General features: G+C 30.2%; 1 protein-coding gene across 3 annotated transcripts in view; it reads right to left on the bottom strand.

Moving 5' to 3' along the window:
* The window catches only part of LOC107446312 (beta-alanine transporter-like), a 153,058-nt gene that overhangs the window by 74,045 nt on the left and 57,340 nt on the right, over positions 1-21,673 (bottom strand). Inside the window, exon 1 of one of the 3 annotated variants that reach the window (XM_043042739.2) lies at positions 7,702-8,286. The exons of the other annotated variants lie outside the window; for them this stretch is intronic. Within the exon in view, the coding sequence (XP_042898673.1) occupies positions 7,702-8,109 (408 nt within the window). The 5' untranslated portion in view covers positions 8,110-8,286. Of the gene's footprint in view, positions 1-7,701; positions 8,287-21,673 lie in introns of those variants that run through there. 3 annotated transcript variants of the gene reach the window in all.

Genomic DNA, 21,673 nt, shown 5'->3' on the forward strand with positions numbered 1-21,673 from the left:
TGTGAGATATCCTCAGTGGTAGAAGGCTCATAGGTTATTGACCTCCTGATCTCCGACTAGCCGTGGGAGGTTTTTAAAGGTTTCCTCTCCATGTAACGCAAATGCGTGTTAGTTCCAACAAGAAGTCGTCCACGAAGGCAAATTTCGCCCAACACTTAATCCTTGAGTTCCCTTGTCTTCTGAGTTGGGTGCAAAATTACTAGACTATGGAGTTGGACATAATAGTAGTAAACCCAAAATTGGGTCGGCTGTTCATCAGTGGTTATAAATATCTTCGCTATGTTTTGGCAGCTATCATCATTAATATTCTTACTAAATTTTACTATTTCCGATAATGATAGTGTGAAATGAAAAGTATTTTTAATGACGGCTGAATTAAAGTTGCAGGAAAAAACTTTTCTTTTTTATCTTACCAAAGCTTAAACATACTATTTTAAGATGAATTATCACAAACTTAAGCAAAAATATATAATACTGTAAAACTTCTTTTGCCTCAAAAACTAATGTGGAAGAAGCATTATTTCAAAGCTTAATACAAAAGCTGTCTATCAAGAGCCACCAATACGTGAACACCCATGAACACACTTCAAGCGATCTTGATAATGGGAGCTTGTTTTGAGTGCTCGAAACATGTCATCTTTTTCCAGCTTAATTTTTGAAAAAAAATGAAACTTTTTCACTGATAATTTCATCACTGAATAGTTACCATTCATTTTTCTATTTTTTATGTATGTGAAAAATGAAAATTAAAATCATTTCAAATTAAATTTGCAAGTTCAGGAAATAAACGGAGCAGTATAAATAAATTTTGTTTCCATTGAATTTATAAAAATGAAATCTTTCAAAAACTCTATAAAAGTTAGAAACTAAGTAAATGTAAATTTACAAGTTAGATTTATTAAATAAATAAGTAACATCGATAATGTTTTGCACACAATAACTTTTCTATAGATATACAATAAAACTTACAACAAACATCATTGTGTTGAACAAAAATGATGTGAAATTTTATATCGAATTTCACGTAAAAATAAATTATTCGATAAAATATAAAACTTTATTCCCCGAAGTATCTACTTTTGTCGTTGAATATTAAAAGCATAAAATTTTCCTCATATCAACTGTGGTATTTGAAAAATTTTGTTTCAAATTGAATTGTGCATCCATCTCAAATTTTAACATTGTTACTTTATGCATTGTTTTTTTTAAACTTTATTTCTAGTCAAAAGGACATTGAAAAGAGGAAATTTAAATGCAAATGTAGTGCATCTTCAATATTGTTACTAGAAGAATAGATTATTCACGTTTTATTGAAACTTGGCTTCATTGTGAAAAATGAAAAAAAAATATTTTTGACATCGGAGAAAAAGGCACTATGTATCTCCGGTGCGACATTATAAGTGGTAAATGGATTTTTGGCGTGACATTAAAAGGGAATCGCATCGCCAAATGATATTTTCTTCCTGTGCTTTTAGATGAAAAAAAAGTTGACTGTTGAAAATTCGATGCACGAATTTTGTTGATAAGGAATAAAAATGCAATTCTGAATAAAATGATACAGGGAGTTTGAATTACTTATTTTTTTCAAGATATCGAATAAACGATACTGATAATTATTCTCAAACATGTCATAATCCGAAAACAACTTATGTGATCGATATAATCTTTATCTGCATGTAAATAAATATTAAATCGATTTATAAATTCTATACATGAAGATACAATTACACAATTGCAGACAAAATATTGTACGTTAAAATCCTAGTAAATACTATGCCTAATATGTAATTTTGAAACGAAAAGGATCCATGCTTTTTCGAATTAAAATATAATATTTCGGAAAAGAAAATCGAAAAAAATATATTTCGGACATTTTTATTTTCTAAGTCATAAGTTTCTAAGTATTGTTTTCTAAGTTTTACATAACGTTTATTTGTGGTAGTTACGTTTCTAGTTTGAGTTGAAATTCAGTAGTTTTTAATTATAGTTAATAGTTAAATAATTTTTAATTATTCGAAACTACAGAATCTTGTAGATGTTTATTCATTTTGTTCTTTTTCTCGCAAGTCTAACATAGATTAAACAAAATTTTCTTGTAGACCTAAAGGTGAATTAAAACATAGTGAGGTGATAAAAGGACGCCCGGTGGCTGAGCGGTAACTCTTCGCCCTGTCGTGCCACAGGTCCCTGGTTCGATCCTCGGGTCGGGCAAGGTTGACTCAGCCTTTCATTCGATAAATGAGTACCAAGCATGCTTGGAAACTGAACACTGGGAGCAGAGATGCCAACTTGCTCCGGACAGCAAATATATATTTCAAAGTGGTAGTTTATCAATTGTAATTCTCGGTTTAATAAATTCTATTTAGTGGATTTTTATCCACCACTATTTCTTAATAATTCGTAGGTTTATATGATTCACCACTTTATAGTATTAATGTCATGCAATACCTTTTTAAAAGCTAGCAATAACAGTCATATATTTGAAAAATTTGCTTTATAATTATTTACCGTTTTTTTAATTATTTTGGCGTGTCCGGAGCAGTTGGCATCTCTGTGGGGGTTCCGCGTTCGGCTGTCCACCTGACCGGAACATCTGCTCCTGCAACCCAGAGCCCAAGGTCAAGAAAACTGTGATGGGCACAGTAGGCCTTGGCCCTCTATGGGCTGTCGTGCCACTGAGTTTAGTTTAGTTTTCTTAGAGGTGATAAAAGGTGATATTTGTTTTGAATACTTCTGAATGTCTTATAAGATTTGATTTTAACATTCTGCCCCCAAACCCCTATACAAAATGAGCGATACCAGTGACAGAATTATGGGTAATGTTTACTGTCTCTCCCACTCTCGTATGCCTGTTAAGGCAGAGGGGTGTGATTGTTATTCTTTCTCACTGGCGCCGTCATAGCCAAGAATTCAACTTCTGTCGCACCCATATGTCACACCCGTTTATAGGGCGGACATATTCATTCATCCATTCATTCATCCACAGATCGTAATTTTGACCTGAATCAGAGAACGGTCGATCCCCTATCCAGTACCCCCGGTGGTATTGATTTGTTATGGGGACATTGCGACTCGAAAGATTTAATGTGCATCAGTCACCCTTTACTACACGGGGATTCTTTTGTCGGCGGGTTCGAACCCACGAACTCTCTGACATGAGCCCAGTGCCCTACCGACCAGGCTATCCCGGCTTCATTGTTTACAGTGTGATCGAAAAATACCTAGTCAAACTTTACAGGAGAAATGTCTTTTAAGCGATCTTTGTGCTTTGTGTACGTTCGTAGGAAGGCGTGATTGAGCCGTATATCCTACTTCGTCACTTGGATAAGTCTTACACAAACTGAAGGCTGTTATGCAACAGTGAATTAGGTGATTTATCTGTCTGCTTCACAATGGAGATCTGGAATTCTTTAGTCCAGGATTAACTAGGACGCAACTTATCGACTCCAGAGCATCGGTCATGAAGAATCTATTCCCTGGCCACTACGATCAGAATATCTGTTCTGTAGGGCTCTTGAAAAGCAATATCTAAGTGGACTCTGACGTAGATCTCGTCGCCAGATTGTATGTTGCTTCTTTAAAAGTGCCGGACACAGCTGCCCCTTACATGTGCCCACTTCCCGCAGTGGACTGATCGTTAAGACACGGTTCCCACCAGATCACCGAAGTCAAGAATCACTGGCTGCTGTCAGTATGCGGGTGGGCCGACTATTTGAATCTATTTGTGCAGGGACTGAAAGTGTGTGGTTTGGGTCCTCGTTAAACTAAGTGCTCGATTCAAGCGATGTATTTGATGTTATTCGTTCTATTTTTTTTCGAATTTTAAATATTTTTAGTATCATACAAATTTAGCTTTAAACATTCGCGTGTGTGACATTAATTTTACTAGTTTAGTTCTTTTCTTTTAACTATATATCAATGAATTAAGAAGTCATGAGAGAGTTACATCTGTAGCTCTCATTCATAACACGCAAGTCCCGGGTGTAGTTTAAAGTGCCAATCAATAACACACGGCATCATTTATGATTGTAGTTAGTTAGTTTTAGTTATAAATTAGTTATACTCGGTGTCAACTGAGAATTACTTTTTGGAAAAATTTGTAAATGAATTCTTCTCGATGCATAGCTCTCTTGTTAAATAACAAGAAACAGACTTTTCTCTTTTCAAGTAGAACAGCACTTGAAAGGAGAATACTTAAAGGCAAATTTCAGTCATTTAACCTGTATAAAGTCAAATTAAAAAATGTATGCGAATCCCAATCTACTATAGGATTTAATTAAAACATGTTTACATTTTTAGACCTAAATATATAAAACAAATAATTCTACAGCACATTATATTTTTATCAAAAATTCATTAAAAGAATTATAAATTCATAAAAAAACTCATAAAAAAATTAAGTGATACTTTAAGAACTTGCTTATTTTAAAACCTTTATATTCCCTATTTAAAAATTGTGCTATCAAATCATTAATTATTTTTGTTACACAATCGCTTTATTTAAATGAAATTCAATTAAGTTCTTTACCTACTAAAAACCATCCATTCATTAATCTTAAACTTGCATTTTAAAAAAAAAATAGTATATACTTATGTGATAAAAGGAATGCATCTTCATCACATTTTAAGGTAATAATAACATTATTAATTCCTCCTAAATCACGCGTCATAGAGTATTTCCTTTAGCATACTTTCAGTACCTAAATTAGTTACGACTAAATCTAAGAGATTCTATATCGTAAAATAAACTTTTATTCGCAATCTTCGATAAGTAAAGCACAGCATCTGTGCAACACTAATTAACACTAATGCAGTTAAAAATAAACTTAACCCTCATACACCAATTACATCCCTTGCCTTATCTTTCTTTATGAAATCTGAAAGATTTCGAAGATTGTCTTTATACATATTTCAAAATGGTTCAGTCATTATTGCGCATTTTACCATTAAATAATTCTTATTGTCAGCATTTCAAAATAAAATTATAACAAAAGTTACTTTAGTATTAGTATACATCAATTTTAATATGCTTTCAAGTTTTTAAAGGTTACTTTACACGCTTATCATTTGATTTAAAGTAAGATTGTTTGTAGTATTAAAATTGATTTTTATGCAAATGTCAATCTTTATTATCAAATTTTTGAATATATATATATATAAATACGTGGGTGATTCTCACGAAATATGAAAATTTACAGTCTCTTGCTTCAAGATCTAATACTATACTACTAATCGAACTTTTTTTTTAATTTTAGTGAATAGCATTGCTGTTAGTATTTTAAAATGACCTTGTACTAGCATTAACTGTTTTTTATAATTAAAAAATTTAATTGAACTTCAAAATGTCATTTTCCTGGTATGTCCCAAACAATGTTGCCAATAATAACTAGCTTCAAAACATCCCATAAATTTTATAGTATCTAATTTTTTTTATCTCAATCGTTGTAAGCATTTCTGGAATGTATTTGGAGGGTATTATTTACAAAAACTTTGCTGAATATAATTTTTTCTGTCAATAATTTGTTTGTCACAAGAAAATCTGTCACTTTCCTGGCTACTTTTATTTAGTGATTTATAATCAAAATAGATAGAGCCAGCAATCAATAGCCTATGTTAATAGATTGATTAAAATNATATATATAGTGAATTATCTATTATCTAAAATTAACTAAATTCTTTTACAGGAGTTTATCATAAGCACATATATAACTTAAATGTCAACAGATGTGAAAAATAATATCACAAAGAGCTTCTACAATTTAATTTCTTTTAAAACTAAACTTTGATGGGAAAAAAGATGTACTGATATCCTTTGATATAAGTCATAAAAATTTTATTATTGACTAGAAATAAGTTTTATTACATAGTCAAATATGTTCTTTTTAAAAATACTAGTGCAAAACTTGAAAAATAAAAATATTTATTTTGACCAAACAAATTTAAAATATTTACAAAAATTCAAGTGCTAAGTATGAATTTAAGCAACATTCGATACTCCCACCAAATACAATGTTTTATCGAAATAGATTTAATAGAAAGGTAGGTATTTTATTTACGTTGCACTAGAGCTGCACAATGGGCTATTGGCGACGGTCTGGGAAGCATCCCTGACGAGATGATCCGAAGACATGCCATCGCAATTTTGATCCTCTGCAGATGCGATGGCTCCCCTACTTTGGTAGCCCGACGACCTGCGCGAGAAGTCGAGCACTTTACAGTAAAACTGTTTTACGAGGACCGATACCGCGCACTCTCTGTCCTTATGAATGCTGATGAAAGTGATCACCCACCCTCTTGCTGAACTGACCACAGCCAGTGAAACTTGATTTTGGCGCTCTACTGGGATCTGTGTCTTTACGACAAGTCAATTGTGGGGCAAATTTAATAAGACTCGTGTAATCTTGAGTGGCAGGTGAAAAAATGTGAATTGAGAATAACAGATTTAATGACGAATCTTGGTAGAAATAATTTTTTACAAAATATTTGCTCAGAAAATAATTTTTTAAAAAACGTGAGTAAGTGTTTGTACTTCTCCTTTTTTTGAACTAGGTGTCGTACCTTATTTTCTTAAACTAGGTGTCAAATTTCTCAGAATAGTGCAGGTCATAATTTTTAACGTTTTTCTGTGTTCATGGATTATTAGATTTACGAAAGCTCTATTTAAAAAACACTCCACATTAAAATAATCGGTGTTTTTATAATCTCTCACCATAGAAGTCCTGATAGACCTATAAACCACGCTTTTCTTATTAAATGTACGTGTGAGTTTACACCAGTGATTAGGCGTTGTACAACCTTAGCAATTGTTAATAATGCTGCACACCAAGCGGTAAAAATGACGGTAATAGCAATAGCCAGAGCAATAAATATCCACAACTGCTCATTGCAACTTAAGTTTAGTTTGCAATGTTTTCTCGAGCACAAAATGATTTTAGTTAAAAAAGATAAAGTGAAAGGATAATTAAAACTTATATTTGACTTTTCTCTTAAACTGAAATTCTCTTCATGAAACACTAAACATGGAAATGATCTTTATATCCAGATTCCTTAAAAATACAAAATAGAAGTTCTAATGACTTATAAAATAGGTTTTCTTGCTTTTGTGTTCTTGCTAATTTACATCATTTATTAGTTGTCTACAAACTTAAGAAAAGTGTAGTTTTGCATTCCAAACGATTATTGTTTAGGTAATAATATTAACTATAACAGCAAATATTCGTAACACCTCATTGCTAATAACTTGAGTTATATTGTGTTGTTAGACGACACTCTAACATATAAAATAATATTTATAGATCAAAAAGATATCTTTATCTTGTAAGTTATCTCTTTAGTTAACTTATAAGATAAAGATAACTTATAGAGTAAAAAGATTACTAAAGTGATAGCTTATGAGATAACTTATNTTGCTAATAACTTGAGTTATATTGTGTTGTTAGACGACACTCTAACATATAAAATAATATTTATAAATCAAAAAGATAACTAAAGAGATAACTTACAAGATAAAGATAACTTATAAGATAAAGATAACTTATAGAGTAAAAAGATTACTAAAGTGATAGCTTATGAGATAACTTATAGCTTATGATAACTATAGCTTAACTGATAACTTATATAGAAGATAACTTATAGAGTAAAAGGATAACTAAAGAGATAACTTAAAAGATAAAGATAACTTATAGAGTAAAAGATACTTACCTCAGTTATAACTGTATTCGTATCCCCTAACCAAGTTCTATTATAGTACCATCCATGATTGCAAACTTCAATTACGCCTCTAGATAAAGAGCGTTTACTAAATGTTTTCCTGTGCTCATGGATTATTAGATTCACTAAAGTTCTATTTATGAAACACTGAGCATGGAAATATTCTGTGTTTCTGTATTCTCTCACCATAGAAGTCCTGATGGTCCTGTACACCAAACTTTCTTGGTTTTGTATTCTAGATAACTTGCACCAATGATTAGGTGTCCACAAACTTAACAGTTGCGAATAGTGTTGCATCCCAAACGGTAAATGTGACGGTAACAGCACCAGCCATAACAGCAAATGTTGATACCGGCCTTGCTCGCCAACTTTTTTTAGTTCACTATCGATTTTCAACATGTTAAGAAAAATGAAGAAACTTGCGCATTCATTTGGAAGTCAAAGTTTTTTATTTTCATCGTTTACCCATTCTGGGCATAAAAGATTCATCAGCAAAAGATTCAAAGGTTTGCAAAACAGGGCGCTTTCAAAAAAAATTTCGCTCCTGTTTTTATCGGAACCTTAGGTGGGTTAGTCGAGCGGTTATAAATGAGAGAAGGGATGTAGTGGCCGATGTTTTCGTCAGATTGATAGGTGCGTGACAGGTAAAGGAGCGCCCTCTTTTACATGAACAAAGCTCTGTATGAAGAAAAGATTAATCGGTGCTTCTATTCGAAGATTCTTTTTTCTCCTCGTGGAAAACTTCTCTTATGAGTCCCAGAGTTATTGAAAAAGTTCATCAGAACTGCTTACGTATACGAAAAAATGATGTTTTTTTTACTTAAATATAAAAATAAGGCTGTATTTTCTTTTTGTAGTTATTTCGAAATAAAAAGAGGCGTAAAATTTCAGAATTAATGTATTTATCTGAAAAAGGATCGATTATTTAGGATTCTTCGAGCAAATATATTCGCAACCCACCAATTTCGAAAGAAAAAGAATATATCAAATTATAAAAAAAGAACAGGCACTCATTTAAAACGTGATTTGAATAATAGAGGTATATTACTTGGTGGAATTAATAGACTCGCAATTATGGAAATTATTCTTCAAAACTGCGATAGAATTTTTTGTTCTTTTCGTTGTTGTTTTGAAATGAAAAGAAAAGTAACGTTTCATAATTAATGTATTCACCTAAAAAGTAAATCCTTTATTTTGGATTTTTCTTGCAAATATATTTGTAACACATCAAATTCGCTAGAAATATAACAAAATATTAAAAAAAACATACAATCAATTAAAACCTGGTTGAATTTAAAGAAATTTGCTACCTATGTTAATGCTAAAGTATAGAAAATATTTTTAGAACAATTGCATATATATATATATATATATATATATATGTATACAGTCAAACCTCTCTATAGTGAACTCCCGAATATAGTGAACGAAATGTTCGGTCCCGTGCCTTGCTATACACGGATAATGTTATTTTTGGTGGATATAGTGAACCAAAAAAGTGAGGAAGTTGGATATAGTGAACTTCTTTCTGTCTTCGACTGATTTTTTTAAAACATTTTTTGTAATACTTTTGANAGTGAACTCCCGGATATAGTGAACGAAATGTTCGGTCCCGTGCCTCGCTATACACGGATAATGTTATTTTTGGTGGATATAGTGAACCAAAAAAGTGAGTGGATATAGTGAACTTCTTTCTGTCTTCGACTGATTTTTTTAAAACATTTTTTGTAATAATTTTGAAATTTCTACTTCAAATTAAATACATATACCGATTTTCAAAACCATCTATAGAGGGGAATGTGGCGATAAGCATCTTTTCTTGTTTTGCTTTTTTTTATCTCACCTTCCCATCCCTAAACAAACTGAGCAGATGTTTCCAACCCAGGCAGACAATGCATCAGTAAGGTGTCAGCGGGATTAATATGCATTTTTTTCAGAGGGAATGAGTAATTATTCATTATTGGTCAAAGAGTTGGACACTAATATGCGTTGATATGGCCCGCATTTCAACTCCTTTTTGCTCTCAGTTCAGTTAAAATAAATCCTGCAAACAAGTATCTCAAATTTAACTATGGTTAGCAGTAAACGTAAAACGTTCTCCATTGATGATAAAATGGGCATAATAGCATAATCAGAAAAATTGAAAATGGATGCTATAAATTCACTATAGCGGGGTTGGACTGTGTGTATATATATATATATATATATATATATAAAGAAATAGGCTGTAATTAAATTTTAAGTTAGATATAGATTGCAAAATATTGCCGTAAAAGGATTTATTTTCCCTCGTCAAATTTTTTTTATAATTTTGTTTTCAATTGAGCACTGTTACAAAGTGTTAGCATAATTCATATACATCGCAGACATAGTTTATAAATTGACTGAATAATTTACAAACTAGAAAGGTATTTTACTATAGATTTAAAAAAAAAATGTTTTATAAATTATATTTTACACTTACGCTTAATATGGGTGCAATTTACAAACAACTTAAGCTTATATTACAAGCTATTGCATTAAAATATCTTGTTACCTTCAAAGCGTCTTTATAAACATCTTTTAAATATTTTAAAAGGAGATTAGTAATTGTTAGGTGTATTTTACGAACAAGTTAGGCATAAATAAAGAAAGGTTTAAGCAGAGTTAATTGCAATTAATTGTAAATTACAAACATTTACAAAAAATGTGTTATGCATGAAGTATAATAATATAACTTTTTATTATTTTTTTACAGAAAACGAACTAACGTTAATTAAATGAGAAATAATTTTTGTTCCTGTACAAATTTTGGTTCTCTAAAGTATATTTCAACATTTTTCTTAAAATAAACGGAAGAATTAAGGCATATTTAGATACTACAGAATAAATCGAAAGGGCCGTTGATGCCTTCGCCTTTTTGGGTGTTCAAAAATTTGAAATCGCGAAGTTTCGTAGAAAAATATACAGGGAGTACAACGAAATAAAAAAATGACATTCGATAATTTGTTCGAGAGTTATTAACTGTTAAACATATAGGGAAAAATATCATACGAGCCAATCTACAAACCACAGACAAATATTGGCTTTACTGTTTCAACTACTAAATATCAATTCTGAAAATTAGGAAAATAGTCATAGAAAAACAAATATTCCATGTTTCTAAAAATTTATTTGGAAATAAAGAACTAAAGTTAAAAAAATTAAATGTTTATGGTTATTAAAGCATGGGCCGAGGTTTTAAATTTAATTTCCCTTCTCACCTTGTTTGGGGTACGGAAAATAGTTAAAGTTTAAAAATTGAAAAACTCTGATAATGACATTTTTTGAAGATTATTAAAAGAAAAAATACATTCTAACCTTTTGCAGTCACCTCTCTTGCTTTTTCTAAGAATTCAATTTCAAGGTACCTTTTGGAGTTTTAAATCAGAAAAAAGCAGTGAAAAAGCAACCTATTTTTTTTCTTGGAAAAAAAACCCTACCATATGCTACAAAATTGAATCTCTGTGAAATTCTAGGTTTAAAACAAAATTCCCAAGCTGCAAATCGATCGGTTTTTAAAATTTTAACTTCAAAGTTGTATTTTTTTACAAACACTAACAAAGTAACAAAATATTTTAATCTCTTTGGATAACATTTTCAATTATGGTTACTTTAAAAGTAATTTAAGTTTCTTCTTATTTTATATGAATACTAAAAGTTTACATAATTTTTGGTTAAGAAATAAATTAAAAAAACGTTAAAAAAATTGTATAAAAACTTACAGCAAATATATGTGATAGGGTATGCATTTTCCCACCCAAACATTTAGTTTTAGTTCAAAAGATAATAATAGGGATACTTGTAATATATATCATGTGCAAATGGTGGATATTTCATTATAATTATAAATTTTATTAATATTATAATAATAATTATAATATTCATTAAAACTATAATTCGCATTATAATTTTTTTCAAAAATATTTCTTCCACAAATTGCTGTTTTTAGTTCAAAAAACATCGACAGTTGGCTCTGCGGATAAAAAAACCTACAAGACAAAGCACAATAATTAAAAAAGACTATTAAAAAAACTTTTTTCAAAAAATGCCCCATGATAATATGTGGTTTGCTAATAATATAGTTGATATCTCAAAATTTCGTAATGCAATTTTTATTCATTGAAAGTTATTGAAACAATAATGAAGTATTTTTAAATTTTATTTCTTTTATTTACATGCTACGTGCAGGGTACTTGTCGACGCAATTTTAAGCTGAAACCAGGAATTCTCGAGAAAGATATTATACTCTATCACATGATCTCTCTTCAAGAATCCTTGTTATAACTGCAACTGTTTCCGTGAATTTTTGAAAACAATCAGTGTAAATTAGGTTATTAATTTTATTATCTAGCACAAATCTAGTTTTCAGGCCAACCCAAAGTAACTGACAAATCAAAGTTGTTTCTGAACATGAATATGGACGCGCCTTAAAAAATATATCCCACTATCTTCTATTTATATTTTAATTTCACATTTGGTTAGTTAGGAAAATATTTTAAAGTTATTATTGCAAGATATTCGCAAGTACACGAGATCTGTTTTCTATTCTCACTTTATATGTTCTCATATGATCCTATTTGTGGTTTGTTTTGTGTATTTTCCTGGAATTCTTGTGAATTTACTTGATAAAACTTTATTGACGAATTTATTATTATTTCATCGGTGCTTCTCTAACTATTGAATTGATATATTTTGCTTTGGCTAGATTAATACACTATCAGAAAGCACCGTTTTTGTGGATATAATAGTGCGAACTGATAGCAAGATTACATCTCATCGTTGCTTTATTTTCTAACTTTTATTAAGTATCAAATTATTTAAAATAATCAATTGATTTCTTTGAATTTTTATCTTATATAATGGTTTTATGAACTCGCAGCTTATGCGCAATTAATACAACATAATAAAACCCAAGCTCTCTTAATTTTTCTTTGCAAATTTATCTTTTTTTTCTCTAAGACAGAGAGAAAGTATGACAATCTTGATTGAATCAAACGGTCTTAATTGGTAGAAGAAATTAAGACAGACAAATCAAATTCAATCTAGCAATTAAACTATAACAAATACTTTTAATCCTACCTTCTTTCGAAGTTATTTTAATGGCATTTTTCTTAAATTCCCTTAAGTATTAATTTGGCACTCCTGTTTTCATTCAATTTTTGACCTCAAAAACATACACAGTGTTCTGTAATCATAGCACTTATAATCTATAGTTTTACTTAAATATTCCTTACTTTACATGCAAAAAAAATGTTTGTTTCTTCAAACATTAATTTCTAAAGAAATTTTTATTTCAAAAGTAATAGTTTTTTGTCATAGTTCTGCATTGCCATTATATGAAAATACAATCAGATGTTAAAAATATATCTAAGTCCCTTTTCCCAAAGCAAAAAGAAAAATGCTGTTTACAAAAAATACTAGTTCTATTTGTGTTTGGCATTCGCAAGTCGATTTGCAAAAACCCTTTTATATCAAAAATGACCACTAATTACCAGTTTTCGAAGCAAAATAAAAATATAAAATTCTTTTGATCGAATGTTGTCCGTTTACGTGAGTCAAAGAAACTCTCGGCGGAATCCAAATTCTCATGAAATAGCCTCCGGAAAATAACTTTTAAACATCGTCAGATTGTTATCTAAACGGTTGCATGAAGGAAATTTTTTTAGTTTTGGAAAAAAAAAACCTATATATTTTTTTTCATTAGAACATTTAGGATAGAGAGAACTTTTTAAAAGGGTAGTCAAACCAAGTTTAAAAAATTATTTTTAATTATTTTTGTAGTGAGTAATATATTGTTTAACCGTCTGGTCGGTCAAGTTGAGTACGTCTGGACTTGATTTCATGTGGTAAACGTTTGGTGCAATTTGTTTGATCCTCTCTTTTCGTAATCAATTTGTACTTAAATATAATGCCTCTTGAGGTTAAAAGACTTTAAAATAGGTAACACGGTAGGCCTGTTAGGTAGTGTGGTACGAAGACCAGATCATTGTTATTGCCATCTATTCTTCTATCAAATTACGGTAGATTTAGGACACTCTTTTTTAATCTCCGAGCATTTTTTCTTGATCATCGTCAATAGCACACAGATCAACAATGCAATCATTTACATACTGCTAGTAGGAATGCATTTAAATTTACTATATTATACAGGAAGTTCTAAAATTGTATTACTCCATGAATTCGCTGGTAGCTTCAAGGACTTACTAAAGCGTTTAGGTAATTCCTATCAGCGCTATACTTAATTGTCCACTCAGTTTTAAAGCCCCCAAAAGTAATAATTGAATAATAGAATTTAAAGAAGAATAGACGAAATCACCTGAGTTTAAAATGCAACCCCTATAGAGTTCTATCTTAAAATATATATTAAATAAATCTTTATGTATGTGTGTGTGTCTGCATCATTGCTAAATTATATCATTAGTCTAATGATAATAAATTACATTTAAGTAATAAATGCATTAAGGAATAAATAAATGCAATAATGAATGCATCTAAGTTTTATGAAAGTTGTGTTTGGGATGATTTAATTAAATTTCACTGTTCTGTAGTTCTTCTTTCGATAAGCGATTAAGTATCGTTAAAGAAAGTGACAAATAAATAAATTCATCTATATATCAGTTTTTTGCTCGATTTAAAAGTCATCGTCTTATTCATTTCCCTTCAGTTATTGCTCTCTGAGTGAAAGTTTCATATTCAATTAATATTAGGGTTGTTTTTTAAGTAAGGACAGTTTGAAAATAAAAACCAAAAGAAAGAAAATTTTTAAGAATCAAATTTATTTTCTGATTCTACATACGTTTCTCTTTTTTTTTTCCAGCATAGTTTCCAAGCTTGTTTAAACACGTATCATACCTTACAACTAGATTTAGAATACCCTCTTCATGCAAACTTGCCGCCTGCTCATTTAACCAAGAGGTCGCGACCGCTTTCACGTATTCGAAATCATTGTAGTGATTGCTGCTAAAGTGATGCTTGAAATATCGGAAGAGATGAAAATCACTCAGTGCAAGGTCTGAGCTGTAGGGAGGAGTGGTTCAAAACTTCCCAACGAAAACAGTCTAATAAAGCTGGGATCTGAGCTGCGGTGAGAGTCAATATCATAGAGTAGCAAAATTGCCTGTCAGCATGGCAGGGATTTTTGCTACTTCACAAATCTGCCAGTGAATGCATGCAGCATACAGGTTTTCGACTGACTAAAAACGCATTACTGACAGTATCTCGTGCGTGGCGAGTAATTTGTTACATTCAAACATTTCAAAGACACAGAACTGACCATAAAGTTTACCTACACAGCAACTGAGCACAGTTGTTCCTAAGGAATGCCGGGACAAGAGACGAGTACTCGTTGCAACACACTCGTTACCTATTAGTGTACTTTAAAAAACAACCCTCGTAAAAAACCCAATATTTTCGATGTTTTTGTCACAGTTTAGTTTATTCGATTTTTTAAATTTTTTAAACTTAAATAAAAGGTTTTAATTTCTAGTTATTATAAAATGACGTTTAACTTTTCGATAAAAACGATTCTGAGACAACTAAATACTTCATGTTACTTAAGTGAAAGACAAAAAGAGATTTGCTTTGCTTTCATAGGCCGCAATAAATTATGCTTTTACATCAATTGTGAATAATTTAATTATTCCTTAGTGAGAACAATATCAATTGCTTCGTGATATAATTCTACTAAGATTATTAAATAAAGATTTTTTCTATGGACAGTTTTAAAGTTTTATAATTTAGTTCAAGTTTGTAAAAATAAATTTATTTTCAAATATGGAATTTAAACTGCATATTTAAAAATGTATGTAAATATTTTTATTTTATAACTTTTTATCATCATTCAAGCATGCAAAGAAATGAAATGTTTAGGAACCTTAAATAAAAGAATAAGGAGACAATAAAATATGGATTTAATTCAGAATTATTTGTTTCACACTTTCAGCGGATGAAAAGAAAGGAAAATAGTCCAGAAGCGTGACGGGCTTTCGAGAAGTAAAACTGGAAAAAAAAAAGTTTTTTTTATTTAAAAAATGTAACTTATGTGAGTTGGTATTTTATAAAAGCTGTAAAAACTTTTTCAACGAAAAACTATGGAAGAGCAAAAGTTGAAATTGTTTTTCTGCTTGAGTGCAGGAAATGGTGTCTACTTTATGCGAGTTTTATTTTATTTAGCACAGCTGCATTTTTGGAGATTCACAAATTCTTTTATTCTTTTCAAGGAAAAGTAATTTCGTAAAACAAATATATTCTATAAAGTACTGCTTTGTTATCTATAAAGGTAACTAAATTCTTACTTTAATATATACTATTGTTACTTAACGTTTTTTCTTCTTCCTTCAACTTAAAAGCACTTATTTCGTAAAGTTATTGCCTTACGATTTAAAACTATCTTCTTTAAAATATGTATGTTACTATGTATAAAAATCTAATAATGGTGTCGCAGCTTTGTATTGCTGTCTGTATATTTTACTGGCTCGAAAATTATGTGTTAAGATACGGTTTTCCAGCATTAATTTCCCTTTTTCTAATAGTCATAGGTAGTAGTCATAGCAGTAATCTAGTAGTCATAGTTCTAGAAGTCATGAAAATATTGTTTTCCGGTAAATTATTTTTGTAACAAATATTTAAATGTAATGCTTATTTTACTTATATTTTCAACTAAGCGATTAAAACTAAAAGAGTTGTTTCTCTCTTATAGTGTAATTCTACGATATTTCCTTTTTACGCTACATTTTAAGACATTATTTATTTTATAACTGTCGATGAACAGTCGACCCAATTTTTGGGTTTGCGACTACTAATGTTCAACTCCTTTTGTTTTGTAATTTTGAACCCAATACAGAAGAAGAGGGAACGCCTGGATCAAATATTAGGAGAAATTTGCTTTTGTGGAGGACTTTTTTGATACAACTGACCCGCATTTGCGTTACACGAAGAGGAAGACCACAAGAACCTCCCATTATTAGACTAACGGCAAGGGGACTCTAACCCATGATCCGTCTGCCACTGAGGATATTTTACGTCATCACTGTAGTCAGTGCAAGCCGGATGCGGAATTCGTATTGACAAGCCATTGCTGGGATCCAAACCCGGTTCACCTCATTGAAAGGCGAGCTCTCTCTCCCCTGAGCCATCACGGAGACAACCTTATTCGAATCTATGTAACTTATTAACTGCGTCTGCAATTATTATTTTTTTATTAAAAAAATTGCATATATATGCTATTATAAATTGTCGCCAAGGAGAATTTTTAAATAGGTTCGAACTTTAGGGTCAGCTTCATGCACAATATGCCTGTATTAAAAATAACATGCCTGTAATAAAAATAACTGCCGATCTACTTGTCCTGATTGCTTTCCTGTGCATCGATCTAATTGCTTTCTGTTCCAAAAAAACCGGTTTTCCCTATGTTATCCAATGGGAGAGTACTGCGTAGGAGGTAATTTCAACTTACAATTTTATCCAGGAGCACAACGTTTGGAAGTTTAAATTGCTCTCTTTAAGTAATGAATAATATATAATAAAAATATTTAAATAATGAAAATACTATTTCTATTTTAAAACAATGGAGATATCTAAAGTAATTATGTCTCAAAAGGTACAAACTCATGGAGAAAAGTAAAGTGAAAATATTGTTTTTAATATCATTTATGCTTGTGATAAAAATAACTGTCGATCTAATTGTTTAAGCTTTCCTGTTCCAAAAAAACCGGTTTTCCCTATGTTATCCAATGGGAGAGTACTGCGTAGGAGGTAATTTCAACTTACAATTTTATCCAGGAGCACAACGTTTGGAAGTTTAAATTGCTCTCTTTAAGTAATGAATAATATATAATAAAAATATTTAAATAATGAAAATACTATTTCTATTTTAAAACAATGGAGATATCTAAAGTAATTATGTCTCAAAAGGTACAAACTCATGGAGAAAAGTAAAGTGAAAATATTGTTTTTAATATCATTTATGCTTGTGATAAAAATAACTGTCGATCTAATTGTTTAAGCTTTCCTGTTCCAAAAAAACCGGTTTTCCCTATGTNTTCTTTAAAATATGTATGTTACTATGTATAAAAATCTAATAATGGTGTCGCAGCTTTGTATTGCTGTCTGTATATTTTACTGGCTCGAAAATTATGTGTTAAGATTCGGTTTTCCAGCATTAATTTCCATTTTTCTAATAGTCATAGGTAGTAGTCATAGCAGTAATATAGTAGTCATAGTTCTAGAAGTCATGAAAATACTGTTTTCCTGTAAATTATTTTTGTAACAAATAATTAAATGTATTTACCTGTAATGTTTATTTTAGTTATTTTTTCAACTAAGCGATTAAAACTAAAAGAGTTGTTTCTCTATTATAGTGTAATTCTACGATATTTCCTTTTTACGCTACATTTTAAGACATTTTTTATTTTATAACTGTCGATGAACAGTCGACCCAATTTTTGGGTTTGCGACTACTGATGTTCAACTCCGTAGCCTTGTAATTTTGAACCCAATCCCGAAGACAAGGGAACTTCTGCATCAAGTATTGGGAGAAATTTGCCTTCGTGGAGGACTTTTTGATGGAACTAAACCGCATTTGCGCTACATGGAGAGGAAGACCGCGAGAATCTCCAACGGTTAGCCTGACGGCAAGGGGACTCTAACCCATGATCCGTCTGGCACTGAGGATATTTTACGTCATCACTGTAGTCAGTGCAAGCCGGATGCGGAATTCGTATCGACAAGCCTCTGCTGGGATTCAAACCCGGTTCACCTCATTGGAAGGCGAGCTCTCTGTCCCCTAAGCCATTACCGATACGACCTTATTCGAATCTATGTAACTTATTAACTGCATCTGCAATTATTATTTTTTCATTAAAAAATTGCATATATATGCTATTATAAATTGTCGCCAAGAAGAATTTTTAAATAAGTTCGAACTTTAGGGCCAGATTCAAGCACAATATGCCTGTATTAAAAATAGCATGCCTGTAATAAAAATAACTGTCGATCTACTCGTCCTGATTGCTTTCATGTGCCTCGATCTAATTGCTTTCTGTGCCAAAAAAAACGGTTTTCCTTATGTTATCCAATGGGAGAGTACTGCGTAGGAGGAAAATTTCCCTACAATTTTATCCAGGAGCACAACGTTTGGAGGTTTAAACTTCTCTCTTTAAGTAATGAATAATATATAATAAAAATATTTAAATAATGAAAATGCTATTTCTATTTTAAAACAATGGTGATATCTAAAGTAATTATATCTCAAAAGGTACAAACTCTGATAAAGAAAATTAAAGTGAAAATATTTTTTTTAATATCATTTATGCCTGTGATAAAAATAACTGTCGATCTAATTGTTTAAGCTCTCCTGCGCCAAAAAACCTGTTTCCCCTATGTTACCCAATGAGAGAGTACTGCGTAACAGGAAAATTTCTTTACAATTTTATCCAGGGATGGAGAATACAATTTTATCCAATGTTTGGAGGTTTAAACTGCTCTCTTTAAGTAATGAATAATATATAATGAAAATATCTAAATAATGAAAATGTTATTTCTATTTTAGAACAATGCTATCTAAAACATATTTAAAACATATTTAAAACGAATTATTTGCTCTTGCTTAATTTTTCAAGTTGCTTCGCAAATACGCATTAATTATGAAAAGCGATCAAACAAGCGAAATGAGCGGTTAAACTGAACCGAAAAGAATTTAAATGAATATTTTAAAATGTTTTCAACTCCTTAAATAATGCAAAATAAGTAATAGCGAAAACTTCACTGCAAACAATCGCATGAAAGTGTAATATATTCATAACACAGAGCAACATAATTTTCACACTGAAAACAAAATAAATATCGCCTGGGAAATAATAGTTTGTATGCTTTTGGTTCCCCCCGAATACTTTCGAATACCTACAAATAAGAAGGAATTGTTTGGCGATAGAATGCCCAAAAGGCAAATAGGACTTGGCGGCATTCCAACATCAAAATCCGATGAAAGGATACCAGGGGAAGTACAGAACATGTAAAAGGGAAAAATATGATAATGCTGATGCGTTTCACGAGGTTACGAGCTATAGTAAATGTCGAATTGAATTAAAATATAGCTTTGGTTTTCCTATCAGCCAGCAATATAGTTTTTGTCCTAGATTTTGCTTAGGCTATATATTTATGTTTAGGATGATATATTTTCCAACTTGTGAAGAAGTAAATCATAAATATCCATTTGCTGGATGGCTAGAAAATATATCAAATTTATGTAATTTGGAATATATTTATTTTGGAATTGTATTAAAATGATGGTTATCTTGATTCAGTGGTTAAATTTACGTAGATTATTTTAAATTAATTTAGTTTAAATACTAGATTCATTTGCTGCATGGCTGGAAAATTATTTCAAATTTATATATTTTGTGATATTTTCATTTCAAAATTGTCTTAAAAATGATCTTGTTTTGATGTTTACATTACGTACTCTAGTTTCAATATTATATCTGAAGTATGTATATATATGCACAAATAATGATAATAAAATAATGCAAAATAGAAAACTATTAATAGAGGAAAAAGCAAAAGTCTTCTTCGAGACTCATCTTTTGCTATTATTTAATGCGATATTTCAGAATAAAGAATAATTATCCTAAGATAAAAATTATTCTTTTTAATGCGTCGATATCGTTAAAAAAATCAATTAAAAAAGAGTATGAAATGAAAGAAAGCAGAAACCAAACTTACCGTCGTGTAGCGGAATAAAATGTGGTTAAAAATAAGATACTAATTTAACAGTTAACAAATTTCACGAAGAAGGAAAATCTTTAAAGTTATATAGNGAAAATATACTTATTTTACCTGTATTAAAAAATATGCTTTATTTAGTATGTATAACTGTATATCGTAAATATTTCTCTCGACTGTATACTGTAAATATTTCTTTATTGTATTTGAGAAATATTCTTCTCTTTTCTCTGTGATTTAAATATTTTACATTTTTAGTGTAGACGGTAAATATGTTAAATTTAACTGTAGATTAAAAAAATGTATTTTTAGTTTATTTTTACAATTTATATTAAATTTTATGTGTTAAGTATAGACTTCGTAATGCTAATAAACTGCTACTCTCTAGACATGAGTATTGATATATTTCTCTGCTTTAAAAATAGATGAACTGCTTCAAATATTTTATCGCATTATACAAAGATTAAATAAAAAATTTAAATAAACCAGCAAGATTGTTTAATAATGAATTTTTATTAAAAAGTTGACAATATTACTTGATTAATGATTACTTGATTATGTTCTAATTAAAAAATTAGTTTCAGATATTGTAGTTTCTTCCACAAAAGTTTTTAATGTCATGGGACAACTTCTTTTCAACGTCAGTGACAGAATGTCACAGATTAATAATAAATGAAACCAAATCCCGTTTTGTGCACAATTACTGACTTTGTGACATTTAATGACAAATAAAATATTGTTAAGCTTTTAAAAATTGTCTATTTTTCTAGGAAACTATAGTTACAAAAAAATGTGACTTTCTTAATTTTAAATTTGCTTTTTTTTAAAAAACTTCTCATAAATTCTCAAGAGAGAACTTGTTCTTGAAAGATTCGATTTTATTTTGAAAAGTAATTTTGAAAAGTTTTGATTTTGAAAAGTAAAGTTTTGAGTTTAAAAAATATTTTTAGGACTTTTTAATTATTTTGGAATTATTACTGAAAAATCCGCGTAAAATCTTTAGATTTTTAAAAAAAATAAAATACGGTTTTTTTATTTGTTTCACACAGTAGAAATATAAATTTGTTAACATTTAAACATTTCTTAACATTTTAAAAATGCTTGACATATTATTAAATTTACTTAAACTAGCATGTAAAAATTAGCTTTCTTTATTCTGTGCCGGTTCTTTTCATTGAAAATTAACATTAACTGAATTTAAAATTTGCCACAGATGTATGCA

Source organism: Parasteatoda tepidariorum, chromosome 4 (assembly GCF_043381705.1).
Source record: "Parasteatoda tepidariorum isolate YZ-2023 chromosome 4, CAS_Ptep_4.0, whole genome shotgun sequence".
Classification (NCBI taxonomy): Eukaryota; Metazoa; Arthropoda; class Arachnida; order Araneae; family Theridiidae; genus Parasteatoda; species Parasteatoda tepidariorum.